At 46.7% G+C, this 15,121-nt stretch overlaps 1 protein-coding gene across 1 annotated transcript in view; it reads right to left on the bottom strand.

Annotated features, from left to right (window-relative positions):
• ITIH5 (inter-alpha-trypsin inhibitor heavy chain 5) overlaps positions 1-15,121 on the bottom strand; it is a 75,768-nt gene that overhangs the window by 51,218 nt on the left and 9,429 nt on the right. The window contains exons 2-4 of the mRNA XM_003130820.5: positions 13,357-13,401; positions 2,508-2,671; positions 1,515-1,616 (exon numbers count right to left, since the gene is read on the bottom strand). Coding sequence (XP_003130868.3) covers positions 1,515-1,616; positions 2,508-2,671; positions 13,357-13,401 — 311 coding nt within the window. The remainder of the gene's footprint in view (positions 1-1,514; positions 1,617-2,507; positions 2,672-13,356; positions 13,402-15,121) is intronic.

The raw sequence follows: 15,121 nt of genomic DNA, 5'->3' as shown, positions 1-15,121 counted from the left end.
AGGGGAACATGGGGCGGCAGAAAGCCAGGTTCTGAGTCCCCAGGACCCTGGTCAGACTCTCGCAATGAGAGGCCTTAGCGTGGACCACGAGGGTAACGCCATGGGGCCACCAGGCACAGCAGCCGCCCCCACGGTGCCCCCTGAGGGCATCCAGGATGGAGAAAAGCAGGAGACTGGCCCGAGATGGGTAAGATGCATATCTAAGGAATAAGTTCACTGAGCCAGACTCCTGTACAGAGAAAAGCAGGAAAATCATTCACTGGAGAGGTGGGGGGCTTTGGGAGGGTTAGCAATAATCCTGTGATGTTCAAATACATTTCCCCCCAAAACTCCTCTACAGCCTGGCTCCTCCCCCACCTCTCTGGGACTGGTCCCCAGGGAGATCTGGGGGGCTGCACCCCCAGGCTAGGGTCTTCAGTAATGCCCCCAGGGAAACATAATTCTCGGCTTTTAGGTGGTACATATTTTTCAGTTGACATTAGGGAGAAAAGCTAGGCGTGTTGCGAGGATAAGAAAGGCTGCACGAGCACAGGTCCCAGGATTACTAAAGAGCAGGCGAGTCAGAGCCTACTCAGCTCTCGAGACCCGCTCTCCCTGTCAGACCAGACCCAAGGGCTTGGAGGGGAAGGGGAGGGAAACAGGTGACCTCTGGGAAAAAGACGTGTTGGGACCTCACTAAAGGAAACGGTGACATGATTCTGAACAATTTATGAAGCGTAAGAAAAGATAATCCGCATAAATCCCACCCCATTTTCTCAGGATACTATGATCTTCTCAGCAGGAACAGAGGACTTTTTCCCAAATGGGCTGCTAGAGAAGGAAAAAGAATCTCAGTATCCTAGGTGGCTCTGCAGTTAATGTTATTTATGGAGTCATTAAAAGTGAATTGAGGGAGTTCCCGTCGTGGCGCAGTGGTTAACGAATCCGACTAGGAACCATGAGGTTGCAGGTTCGGTCCCTGCCCTTGCTCAGTGGGTTAAGGATCCGGCGTTGCCATGAGCTGTGGTGTAGGTTGCAGACGCAGCTTGGATCCCGTGTTGCTGTGGCTGTGGTGTAGGACAGCAGCTATAGCTCCTATTGGACCCCTAGCCTGGGAACTTCCACATGCCACGGGTGCGGCCCTAAAAAGCAAAAAGAAAGGAAGAGAAAGAGAGAAAGAGAGAGAGAGAGAGAAAGAAAAAAAAAAAGAAAGAAAGAAAGAAAAATTTTTAAAAAGCAAGACTATCGCCATATTCAGAGGGAGGGAGGTAACTACCAGAAAATGACAGAAATATTCAAAGTGGATGTTTCTAGGAAGTAAGAACTGGGGAACGGAAGTGATAAAATGGTCCTTTTCATCATAAGCTCATAACTACTATGTTGCTAACCAGACATATTTAATAACGTATGATTATGATCAAAATAAAAAGATAAATAGTTGAAAAAGGGAGAGAAGAAGGTGGGTAGGCAAAGAGGTAGGAAATCTGACACTCGGCTGATGTGGACTTTTCATTCCTGAATGAGGCGGTACTTACCCGTTATCTTCCGCGGTTTTATTCCTCTTCTCTTTCACCTGACCGCCAGGTTTCTCGTCCCTCTCCGTAATTTCTCCCTGATACACCTGGTTTCCAATAAGCCTGAAACACAAGAGACCGCTGCGTTGCCAGCCTGCCATCCAAGACAAACTCGAGCATGGCTCTCATAACCATGGCAACCCTAGCAAATGTTTTTATTTGCCTCTTGGACAGGCAGAGGGAATGCATTCCAGACCAGGGCACTGCCCCTGCATCCCTCGTTTCGTTCTAGGGCAGTTTTCAACAGATCCAAATCATAAGACCCAACTCCTGGGACCTCTGAGTCTCCCAGGAGGAAATGGGAAGATTTGCCCAAACAAGCTTCCAAGCGCATTCACCGACTTGACTCTGGCCCAGACCTAAAATTAAACCCAAACAGCCATCTTGCATCTCTTTACCACTCAGTTCAGGAGAAAAGAGGAAATACGTTCAACCTTGTATATCGAAGGTTTCACGCTGTCCCATGCTTCAGACCCTGCCTCCTCCGGATTCCCCCGCCCGCACAAGCCCCCTGCCATCATCACAGCATCCACTCGTCTCTGCAGTTTTCCCATTTCTTCATCTGTTTGCTTATGCATTGTTTCTCCCCACTGGAACCTCTGGAGCTGAGAAAAGCCTCTTTTTCATAGAAGTAGACCAGTCACCTTAAAGCATGCCCGGCCCAGGCGGGCACCCATTTGGTGGAGTGGGAAAGCAAGCGGAAATGAAGGGGGGATGGAAGGAGGGAGGGGAGAGAGAAAGGGATGGAACAGAAGGAGAGATGATGGAAAGGAGAGAGAGGAGATGGGCGGGCGAAGAAGGCGGCGGGAGGGAGCTGCTCGACCTTCCTATACCATCTGCTGGGCTGGTAATTTGATTCTCAGCAGCTGCGGTCCTCAGAGCATCTAAGCCCCGCCCCCCAGCACCCCGCAGAGAAAGCTTCGTCCCCAGGTCTCTGACCAGCGTGTCACCTACATCGTGAAGTTAGTGATGAAGGCTGCGGCTGGAATCTGCATCTGGAAGGTGACTTCCTGGTCCTTGGACGCTCTGTTGAGCATCCTGCAGGAAACCGTGGTGAAGGCGTAACGGGAGATGATGGTAGATTTCACCGAGAATTCCGTCATCAAGGGTTTGGTTTTCTGTTGGAATCAAAACGCACAGCGGGTTGAGCACCGGAAACTCTCACGACGCTGTAAATCAGCTGTACCTGAGTAAAAACACCACACTCTTTTCAAGGGCACATGAACCATGATTCAACCGTGGGGGTTAGGTGTGGTCCTTTTTTCCATAAGAAAAATAGTCTTCAATCTGGGAGCCCCTGACATGCGACTGTTGTCTTCTTTCTTTGTCTTGTCCTGATTTTCCCCTCCGCTTGCAAAACATTGCTGAACAAGCACAGGAGACAGAAACAAATTGCTTAGCCAGGCTTTAAGAAATGAACAGCTATGATTTCCATTTTAACTGAGAATATACTCTGCCTCAAGAGTTTAATAAATTATTGGAATGTTGGAAGTGCGTGAAGTATATAACACTTTTCTGTTGTGAATTTTTAGATCACATTTCTTTCTAGGATCACTGACTTGATCACAACATCAGAGCATGCCTGCAGAAATTTTCAGGAGTTTCCGTTGTGGCTCAGACGGTTACAAACCCAAATGGCATCCATGAGGACACGGGTTCAATCCCTGGCCTCGCTCAGTGGGTTAAGGATCTGGCGCTGCCATGAGCTGTGGTGCAGATCACAGACATGGCTCAGATCCCAAGTTGCTGTGGCTGTGGTGTAGGCTGGCGGCTGCACCTCCAATTCAACCCCTAGCCTGAGAACCTCCATATGCTGCGGGTGTGGCTCTAAAAAGCCAAAAAAAAAAAAAAAAGGAAATTTTCATTTTTCCAAATTAATTTCAGCATCCCCTTGGAGAAATGATACTCCAAGACCTTCCCACTTGGCCTCCAATCATGTTACTGTAAAATAAGATCAATACTGAGCTCAAGAAAGTATTTGGGGAATTAGAGCCTAGAAAGAGGAATATCTATGCTAATTAAATTACCCCCAAAGCTTCTGATAAGGACACTAGCTAGACAGTGTGAATTTAAAAGCTAGTTAACAAGGAGAACCTACCTGGTCAGCCATACAATGAGACACCAACATCAAACGCTTTCACTGACATGTGGAATGTGAAAAAAGGACAGACTGACCTTTGCAGAACAGATGCTGACTCACAGACAGTGAAAAACTTACGGTCTCCGGAGGAGACAGTTTGGGGGGTGGGGGGATGTGCTTGGGCTGTGGGATGGAAATCCTGCGAAACTGGATTGTGATGATCATTATACAACTACAGATGTGATCAATTCATTTGAGTAATAAAAAAATAAAAATTAAAAAAAACCCCAAAAATACCATGAGAACCTGCTGTGCAGCCCGGGGAACTGTATCTCGTCCCTTATGATGGAGCAGGATCCTGTGAGAAAAAGGAATGTATATGCGTATGTGTGACTGGGTCCCCTTGCTGCACAGCAGAAAATCGACAGAACACTGTACACCAGCTGTGATGGAAACAATAAAAATCATTTAAAAATAAATAAATAAAAGCCAGTTAAAATTATTCACTGTTTTCTGTGCACCTGTAACGTGTGTGTATGCTTCTATCCCACTGCATTATCATTTCTGTTAAGTGTCTTCCTCCCTAGGCTGAGAATGTCTTTAAAGTAGGGAATCTGGCTATTCATCTCTGTATTATAAATATTTAGCCCAGTATCTGACATTTGGCTGGTACTTATCTGTCTGATGAACACACATATAAATGCCAAAGTAAATCATCTTTAAATAGAAAAGCAAATCTATCCAGTGTTTTTCACATTCTTCACAATGCTACCTCCTTTGACAGCTGACGCTGAGGGAGTAAAGAAGCATTAATGGGGAGTTCCCACTGTGGCTCAGCAGGTTAAGGATCTCAGGTTGTCTCTGCAGTGGCTCGGGTCACTGCTGAGGCTTGGGGTGGATTCAATCCCTGGCCCAGCGCTGTGGGTTAAGGATCCCGTGTTGCTGCAGCTGCAGCACAGATGACTCTGCATATATTTCTTTTATCATTTTAAAATATCTCTAAATGGAGACGGCCTGAGTAAATCACCCAAATTATGTTTTCTTCTGAGATCCAAGAACCTGAGGCGAAGCCAAAAGTAAGGAGGAAAACCTTGGGTTTTAGGAAATTATTCCTGAAATCTGAAACAGTCGATTTCAAAATATTCTTTATGAATATCTAGTCTCGTCAGGACAAAACCTCTTACTTTAAGCTGCTGAGTTTGGAGCAGATGTTCATACAGCAAGAGAACCTGATCATCTGGGAGTTCCCGTTGTGGCTCAGCCGGTTAAGAAACTGACTAGTATCCATGAAGATGCGGGTCCGAGCCCTGGCCTCAATCAGTGGGTTAAGGATCTGGCATTGCCACAAGCTGTGGGGTAGGTCACAGAGGCAACTCAGATCTGGCTTTGCTGTGCCTGTGCTGTAGGCTGGAGCTGCAGCTGCAATTCGACTCCTAGACTGGGAACCTAAAGGCACAGCCCTAAAAAGAAAAAGAAAGAAAAGAAAGAAAAGAGATACCTGGGAACCTTGGTTTTTCTCCCTTAAATGATAAACACTCAAGACAGGACATGGAGCTGAATCCATTCTGCACTAGCGTCTCGTTCTGACATTTTCCAAACATTTTTTCCCCCTATCAACTTGTCACTTCTTTACGCAAAAGTCAAGGGCTGCGAGGGAAAGACACTGTGAAGTTTCTGACTGTAATAAACAGACACCAGCTCTAGCTGCACAGCATCTTCCAAGAAAAACTGCGTTTCTTCCCTAGATAGTCTTGGTCCAGTACTGCTTCTAACGTAAAGACTTCCTGCGCTTGGTGTCCTGTTGACTCTTTTTGATGTCACACTAATTTGTTCTCACTGACGATATGATTTTCACTGAAAAAAAATTTTTTTTGGCTTTTTAGGGCTGCACCTGCAGCATATGGAAGTTCCCAGGCTAGGGGCAAAATCAGAGCTGCAGCTGCCAGCCCACACCACAGCCACAGCAATACTGGGTCCAAAGCCACATCTGTGACCTGAGCGCCACAGCTCACAGCAACACCAGATCCTTAATCCACTGAGCAAGGCCAGGGATCAAACCCGCATCCTCGTGGATACTAGTCTGGAAGTTTCTGCTGAGTCACAACGGGAACTCCCAATTTTCACTTAAAAGTTCACAGAACTTAAAAATGTGAAAATTAGAAGACGCCTGACAAAATACAAAGTTTGACTACTCTGTTATCTTCTTTGGCCTTAAATTAAGCATATGAATGTAGCAGAAGTTTCCACAACACTACATCAATAAGAGGAAGCCCCCAAGAGACGGGCCGAGAAAAGTCTGAAGAATCTATTTTAGTTTGGCTGCTTCTGCCCAGTAACTGTTTTCCCACAGGAGCCCTGCTGTTATTTACAAGCAAAGCCCTTGCCTTCCGGGTAAGTCACCTCTCCAACCACCATCTATGGACGACGACGACACGCAAGTCTCTTCCCCCGCCCCTTCCTGGACGGTAAACTCGTGGAAAACAGGGGCTGTGGCTGATTCTGGTTTTTTTTTGTTTGTTTGTTTTTTCATCCACAGCTTTTACTATAGAGTAAAAAGCAAAAATGTTTATACAATTGAATTCTCTGCATCTTGAACAATTAAAGAAAAGTATCTGTCTCCCCCAAAGGAAATAGTAACAAACCAGTATTTAGTAAGCAATAGACTGAACTCTGTGATGGACCAGAAAGAAATATCACACCCATTCCCTCCTCTCAAGGCACTTAAGATCAGATGGAAAGAAAGTGCAAAAATTAGAGAGAAACACAGGAAGGCGTGGGGAGATATATGTACGTTTACTTATTGGCTAGAAGATTTTTCCAGAGCTCAGAAGGAAATCAGTCAAGATCGTAAAAGTGACACAAGGCTCTGAAAGAGATGCAGCATTTATATGCGGTGAAAGAGAACAAAAAAGAATATTCTAAAACCACAAAAGACACAGAAACAGGAATGACCCATTTCTGGAATAAGAACAGAGCAGCTTAATTTGAAGGGAGTTCCTGTTGCGGTTCAGTGGGTTAAGAACCCAACTAGTATCCATGAGGACGCAGGTTCGATCCCTGGCCTCACTCCGTGGGTTAAGGATCCGGCGTTGCCGTGAGCTGTGGTGTAGGTCGCAGATGCAGCTCTGATTGGACCCCTAGCCTGGGAACCTCCACAGGTTGCAGGTGCAGCCCTCCACATCCCCACCCACCAAGACGACAAAGAATGGAGGGTACACTGTGCGAAGAATACTGGCCAGGCACGTACAATTGTGAGGAGGTGAAGCACCCAAAGGCCAAGACTGAACCTGGACGTCGACAGAAATGTCCTAAAAGAAAGGACAGATGACAGCGGCTCCATTTCCCCCGAAGCACAGTTTTGAAGAGTCTGCCGTGCCCTCCATGTCTTTATTCGCCCCAGGACTTTTCTGGGGCCGAGGGCTGGGAAACAGGGGGCGGAATCCGGTCTTCCTGTGACATTATCACTCCTTCCTTATGTTCCCTCCAAAAGCCAAACAGATGGAAAAGCGTTTTGAGGCCGGAGCGTCTTAATTGCTGCTTGGGGGGGACCAGAGGTGTGTGTGACTCATGTGAGTCCCTTAAAATCCAGCCCCCGCGCAGGACGTCCTCAACCCGCCAAGATGCCGTTTGGAAAAGGGACAGAGAGGCGCTTGCCTTTGCCCGAACCCGGGCCTCTCCCCAGAAGAGTCACCTTTGCTGTTTTATTCCAGCCTAACTGATCCTCATGGACCATTAGGAGAAATCAGGTCGGAAACCACCGGTGCCCCTCACTGTAAAACTCACTGGGGCCCAGCAGCTGGCTGCCCCCCGGGCCAGAGATCTCTGCTAAGCCGTAATGCTTCTCCTTTTGGAGAGAAACAGAGCTCGTGTTGTTACGACACGAAGCAGAAGGCCCGGAGGACCGGATCTGCCGCCTTGGAGACAGAATCTGCCCTCTGTGGACAGAGGGTGTCCTCGGCGCTGGATTGCCCATGTGCAGAAATACGTTCTATTTAGCAATAGTGCATGTGATGTTTAGAGAGGAAACACAGAAGGCATGACCTTTATTCAGAAAAAAAAAAAAAAAATCCCTATTCTATCTACCTCCCAAAAAGGATAAGCCGTGATGGCAGAGCTGGGAGAAGATGACTGACTGACACACACAGAGAGGGAACGGCGCCCAGCGCCACACTACCTGCTGGACTGACAGTATTTTCTCATTCCTTTATATATGTATTTGTCATTCAAATATATATCTTTGTCTTTTTAGGGCTGAACCTGTGGCCTATGGAGGTTCCCAGGCTAGGGGTCGAATCGGAGCTGTAACTGTCAGCCTCTGCCACAGCCACAGCCACAGCCATGTCAGATCCGAGCCACGTCTGTGACCTACACCACAGCTCACGGTAACACTGGATCCTTAACCCACTGAGCAAGGCCAGGGATCGAACCTGTGTCCTCATGGATGATAGATTCATTTCCACTGAGCCACGACGGGAACTCCCCCCGCTCCCCTGCTTTTTTTTTGGCCAAACCCGAAACATGTGGAAATTCCCAAACAGGGAGCCTGGGATTGAACAGACGCCAAAGCAGTGACCAGAGTCACAGGAGTGACAACGCCAGATCCTTAACCCGCTGCACCACCAGGGAACTCCTATTTCCCCTACGCTTGATGCTCTGGCATATGGGCCTTTGATCTTGGAGAGGCTGCTCCTCCCAGGGCAGGGCTGATGCCTAGAGAAGAGGACAGAGGGTCCCCTATGAACACAGCCTCCATATACAACCAACCAGCCCAGGGTCCACCCCTACCACCTCCCTCACCAGGCACTCACCCCTGGCCAACCTTTCCCCTGCCCCAAACCACCCCAGGGGGCAGCCACCTGATAACTGGACCATCCCTCCAGCCCAGAGCCTGCCAACATTTTCCAACCTGTCCAGTCCTAAAGCTTGTTCTGCAAACCTAGCCTGACTCATCGATTCCTTCCTGCCAAAACCCTAAAAACGGTCTTGGCCACGCCCTCCCCTGCCGACCCCCACTGGCCCTGCGGCTGCCCCACGAAACCCTGCCTGGCCCCGTGTGCCTCTTCTCCCTTGGGACCTGTGAGTCCAAATGTCCTCCTCCTTTGTGACCCTCGTTTCGTGTCTGCGTGTCTCACCCCATCTGCTCAAAACAAATCCTGGCTACAAATTTTAGAATATCTGCTCTGAAGGCCATGCCAAGACACAGCCCTGCCATCAGGAGGTTAAACGACGACAGAGAATTGTTGCAGGAAAACCAGACCAGTCGCTGTTACGCAGCATGGAGATGCAGAAAAAGAGGGTACTTGTGCTTTCCAAAATATAAACATTTTTGATGTCTCTGATGCCAGAGAGCTTCATTAAAAAGGATATCGAATTAATTCAAAATAAAATCAAGCAAATCTCCAAGGGGGTCCGTGAGCTGGTGGTGACAGGAGATTGCCAGTTGTTGTCACCACCATCCTCCTCATTCCCTAAAGCAGAGAACAATCAGGTTAGCGTTGCGTGGCCAGAACACGAAACACAAGGAGACGCCGGTACACTAAGGCTACAGAGCCCGGCAGGAGGCAGACCACACAGAGCTTTAGAGGTCCTCAGACGACATCCTGCAGGTGATACAAAGTCACTGGAGATATTCGCAAAGGATATTTTTTGTCAATTTTGTAAAGACATTTGCAAAAGGCATCTGCACCAGGCCTGTGCTGGAAAAATCATTCTGCTACTGTTTGGACGGGCAGATAAAATCCGCATCAAAAAAAATGCTAATACCCGTAAAAGGCTTTTAACATCCCTAGAGATTGCTAAGAATATCGGAGCGATTGGATGATAGGATCTAAGGGGAGGGGGCAGGAAAATCTTTGTAACCAAGAATGAAACCTTTAAGGGTACAAAGACCAGATGAACTTATGTATTACTCATAGGCTTTAATTATGGGAAATAAACCACAAACAAAGTTAATCGACAAATGACAGATCTAGGACTCTTCCAACTCAGAAGATACAGTATCTGTAACATACAAAGATCTCCCGTGTACTGGCAATGAGGGGATAAAAAAAACACCATAGAAAAATGGGCATAGGACCTGAAAAAAAAAATTCACAGAACAACTCTGAACGGCCAGTTAACGTCTGGGGAAAAGTCCAAACTCTTAAGTAGTCAGGGAAATGCACATTATAAGAACAATGAGATACCACTTTACACCTAAGAGACTGACTAATCAAAAAGAGCAATTATCGCATTGCCGGTAGAACTATGCATATTAATCATTGCTGATAGAAATGGAAATGAGGGAGTTCCCGTCGTGGCGCAGTGGTTAACGAATCCGACTAGGAACCACGAGGTTGTGGGTTCGATCCCGGGACTTGCTCAGTACGTTAAGGAACCGGCGTTGCCGTGAGCTGTGGTGTAGGTTGCAGATGAGGCTCGGATCCCGCATTGCTGTGGCTGTGGTGTAGCCTGGTGGCTACAGCTTCGATTCGACCCCTAGCCTGGGAACTTCCATATGCTGTGGGAGCAGCCCTGGAAATGGCAAAAAGACCAAAAAAAAAAAAAAAAAAAAAAATGGAAAACAGAAAATACTAGGAGTATTCAAAAAGTAGTCTGACCATATCGATCAAAATTAAAAGTGTAGGAGTTCCCTGGTGGCTCAGCAGGTTAAGGATCTGCTGTTGTCAACACTGTGGCTCAGGTCACTGCTGTGGCGAAAGTTCAATCCCTAAGCCGGGAACTTCTGCACACTGTGGAGTGGCCAAAAAAAATTAAAAGCATATACACACTCTGATCCAGCAAGCTCCCTACTGAAACTCTAGGCCACAGAATTAAAAGCACCCATGTGTTGGAAAAAACAAAAGTTTTTTTTTTTTTTTTTCCCAGCAGCATTTATAGGAGCAAAAACCTGGAAACATACTGAAAGGTCATCAATAGTAGAATCTTTGCTAAATTATAGTGTGCCAACGACCTGGTATATATTTTTTTCTTTTTACGGCCACACCTGATGCATATGGAGGTTCCCAGGCTAGGGGTCGAATCAGAGCTACAGCTGCTGGCCTATACCACAGCCACAGCAACGCGGGATCTGAGATGTGTCTATACCACAGCTCACGGCAATGCCAGATCCTTAACCTGCTGAGTGAGGCTAGGGAAGAATCCACATCCTCATGGAAACTATGTCGGGTTCTTACTGCTGAGCCACAATAAGAACTCCTATTTTTCACCATCTAAAAGAACAGATAGAGCCTGGCCAGGTGATGCACCGTCGAGTAAAAATAATAAGAAAAATACATATGGTTGGGAAGGGCGTTTGGTGCACTGGTGAGCACAGATTTAGAAGCTAGACTGCGGGACTCAAAATCCTGGTTTGACCACCTCCTACTGAAACTGTCATTTTGGACAAGTGACTCAGAATCCATTTCCTCGTCTGTAAAATGCCTCAGTGAGCTGTGGCCTGTAGGAAGCTCCCCTACCTTCCTCTGCCGTGTCATTTTTCTCAGTGTCACTTGTCATCTTCTCTGTTACTAACACACTAAACCTTTTATTTTCTTTACTTTCTCTCTCTCTCTGCCTCCCTGTGGCATTCAAACTCCATGAAAGACAGGGTCTTTTGCCTGTTTTGTTTATTGCTATGTTCTCTCAAGGCTTTGAACTGTGCTGTTTCAAGAAAAACACTTGTTGAAAGCATGGGGGTGTGTATCTAGGTCTTTGCTGGGGGACTCCTGTCCATGAGTCTGGTATCTCTGCACGTTCTGCGAGCAGAGGCACTGGCTCCATCTGTTTTGTACTGTGTTTCCCAGGGTGTTTGTATGATGAACGGCCTGGGAAGAGAAAGGTGGGGTTTCTCTTCAGGCAAAGGGCAAGTCGGCTTAAAGTCGAGAAGAATAAAGAGAATGTCTCCTTCTGCAAAGATCAGGCAGGCGTGGTGCTTGTTATAAAAGAGTCGGGTACCCTAGGCTCGGGGTCCCTCTCTTGTGATGTGTGATGAACCAACTGCATGTGTAGGTGTCACCTGGCCCTCTCTGTGTCACTGCATGAGAACTGAGTGCAGGCACAGATCCTGATAGGCTGACACTTCTCGTACTGTGAGTAATAAACCATCCTTTGTTTCTGGCCCAGGAGTCTCCTGTTTTGTGCCCGCATCCGTGAAACAACAACAAACTAGCTTGTTGGCTTGGAAGTAGGGTAGAAGTCTAGATTTTTCACACTTCTTGATATGTTTGTGTTCCCACATGGCTTATGATGATGTGAGCATGGAGAAACATGTGAAAGAATGAATCCAAGGTTAACAAATCTGGGGTCTGGAGAGGCAGGATTGAAAGCATCAGGAAAGGCAGGGAGGAGGGAGTTAAGCAGAAAATGACGAGAATACAAAGTCCTGGTCCAGGAGTTCCTTGTGGCTCAGTGGGTTAAGAACCCAACATAGCCTCCGTGAGGATGCAGGTTTGATCCCTGGCCTTGTTCAGTGGGTTAAGGATCGGGCATTGCCCTGTGCTGCGGTATTGTGGTATAGGTCACAGATGTGGCTCAGATCCCATGTTGCTGTGGCTGTGGTGTAGGTTGGCAGATGCAGCTCTGATTCGACCCCTAGTCTGGAAGCCTCCACGTGCCACAGGGGCGGCCCTAAAAAAGAAAAGACAGCAAGGTCCTGGCCCAAATGCAGATGGCGATGGTTGTGACACTGGTCGCAATGAACCTGATGAAGACTCAAACCATCCAGGAGCTGAGGCGGTGGTTACACGCCTCACCCACCCACGCGGCTCTGCTGAGCCATCCACGTCCTCAGGGCTGAAGGTGTGTCCCCATGTTTTGACAGGACACTGAACACACAGTGGGAAGGAAGGGCTGGGATCATTTCAAACATACTCTGAGAACTCCTGAGCACCTGCCACCACTCCGGGTGAGCCTCCAGCAAGCACTGAGAGCCTCACCTACCTGCCTGCCCACGAAGCTTCAGCTTACAAATGTGAACTCTGCTTGCTTCAGCTGCTCACATCCCAGCAGAGACGTCAGGTCTTGTGTGGGAACATCATAAGAAAGTAAAGATTTGCTTAGGTGTTGTGTTTTTTTTTTTTTTTTCTCCACTAAGAAGGTCTTTGAAAACCTCACTCTTTGTCCAGACTGTTCTACTGAAATAATCAGGTCTCTTTGCAGGAAAAAAAAGAAATGCACTTAAAGTCTTATACAAGAAAGGCCTATAAAAGAAAACCTTATAAAAGCTACATCAGGAGTTCCCGTCATGACTCAGTGGAAACAAATCCGACTAGTATCCATGAGGTTGCGGGTTTGATCCCTGGTCTCGCTCAGTGAGTTAAGGATCCGGAGTTGCCATGAGCTGTGGTGTAGGTTGCAGACACGGCTCAGATCCCGCGTTGCTGTGGCTCTGGCGTAGGCCGGTGGCTACAGCTCCGATTCGACCCCTAGCCTGGGAACCTTCATATGCCATGGGTATGGCCCTAAAAAGAAAAGACAAAAAATATATTTTTTTTACAAAAAAATATATATTATATATATTATATGTATTTAATATATATGTATATGAGATATACAAATATATAAAATATATTTATATATAAAAATACATACATATGAATAAAAGTTATGCCAGTTCATGCTCAATTTCTTCCACATGCGACTTTCTAAGCTTTGGAGGAGCTGCAAGCATAGCTACGGCCTGGTTCAAAACACACTGAACAGTGAGGGGGACAGACCCGGGAGCTGTGTCGGGAACATACGTACCAGCCTTTGCAACAGCCTGACTTGCCTTGGGACCCGGAGGCCAACCTAGAAGAAGAAACGAGACAGGAAGCATGAGTGTGAGGTCCTTCTCAAGTGAGTCAGACGAGGGGGGTTAAAACCAGTTTGAATTTGCACCAGGCATTATCCATCCTGAAAAGTGGATTTGACCTTTCCCCAGGGAGCCAGGCCAGGATCAGAACTCAATCTGCTCAGTCCCGGCTACCTGCCGGACCCCTGGCCACACGAGCTTGGATTCCCATGGTTCCCACATCTTGGGGAAGAAATGACCAGACAAAATGACCAGAACAGAGGACCTTACAATATCCGTATCCACAGGTACTTTTTTAAAATTTTTATTTATTTGTTTATATATTTATTTGTTTATTTATTTATTTATTTATTTAAGGGCCCCACCTGTGGCATATGGAAGTTCCCAGGCTATGGGTCAAATGGACACCAGGCCTACACCACAGCCACAGCAAGGCAGGGCCCGACCCCCATCTGGGACACACACCACAGCTCACGGCAATGCTGGATCCATAACCCACAGAGCGAGGCCAGGGACTGAACCTGCATCCTCATGGATACTACTCAGGTTCTTACCCCACTGAGCCACAGTGGGAACTCCTCACAGGCACCCTTTTTAAATTAAAGATTTGGTTACTTTAGCTGCAACGCTAAAGCAGCCTGACCTCAGCTCTAAACGAGCCTCGATGTTTATAGACAGGACTTGGTAAATGTATTGTTTTTCTTTGTTGTGATATCCTTGCGTATTTTTTTTCTTTGAAAGCTGCTATCATGGAAGATCGAATGTAAACCGCTACCAACTGTAGCAATGATGCTTTTAATACAAGTGACCCATGACATGCAAAAAAGAAAAAGAAAAAGAAAAAAAGCATATCTGTGTTTGGTTTCCATTTATTTTTGGCCTGAAAATAAGCTCTTTGCTGTTGTGTCTGTTACAACGAGTAAACACATTCGCTTTGCTCTGATGGGCTCATTTGTTCCCCTCAAAACTCCAGGAAGCTCTGGAAGCAAAACTGGACCCACCTTGACCTTTCTCTCCATGTGTTGTCTGGATGATGTGCTGTGCTTCCCCACACGCAGTGAGGGCGGTGGGAAGATGACAACATCCTTATTTTAAAAAATCATATGTGAATTAACCAGCCCCTCTGGACTAACCAAAGAGTCCTAGCTTTCTCAGGGCAAATCCCTGTTTAAATAACAGAAGTGTGAACTACCGCTGCAGTGAATAATAAATAATAATAAATCAGCCTTTCTGGAGGGCAGTTTAACAATGCTGCTCAAAAACTTGGAAAATATGCTGAGATTTTATGCATACCTTTTAAAATAGCTCTTTGGGGTACACTTGAATAAACAATAAAACTCATTCATTTAAAGTGCACAATTCAATGTTTTTTTAGTATATTCACAGAGTTGTGCAACCATCATCACCATTAATTTAGAACATTTTTATCCCCCAAGAAGCCCTGCACTCTTTAGCCAACACCTCCCACCCCCAGCCTTTCCCCCGCCCTAGGCAACCAGTAATCTACTTTGTTTCCATGGATTTGCTTATTCTGGACATTTCCTATAAATGGAATCATACAATATGTGGTCTTTTATTACCGGCGTTTTTCACTCGCATCAGCTTGTAGCATATGTCTGTACTTCATTCTTTTCTACCTCCGAATAAACATTCCACGACATTCTGTATATCCACTGACCAGCGGATGGACCCTTAGGTTATTGCCACCCTGGAGCT

The sequence above is a fragment of the Sus scrofa genome, chromosome 10, assembly GCF_054392235.1.
Source record: "Sus scrofa isolate SSC_HxYL_T2T_F1_AM1 chromosome 10, Sscrofa_HxYL_maternal_Yorkshire_Landrace_v2.0, whole genome shotgun sequence".
In the NCBI taxonomy this organism is placed as follows: domain Eukaryota; kingdom Metazoa; phylum Chordata; class Mammalia; order Artiodactyla; family Suidae; genus Sus; species Sus scrofa.
This window is presented reverse-complemented; position numbering and strand designations above follow the sequence as displayed.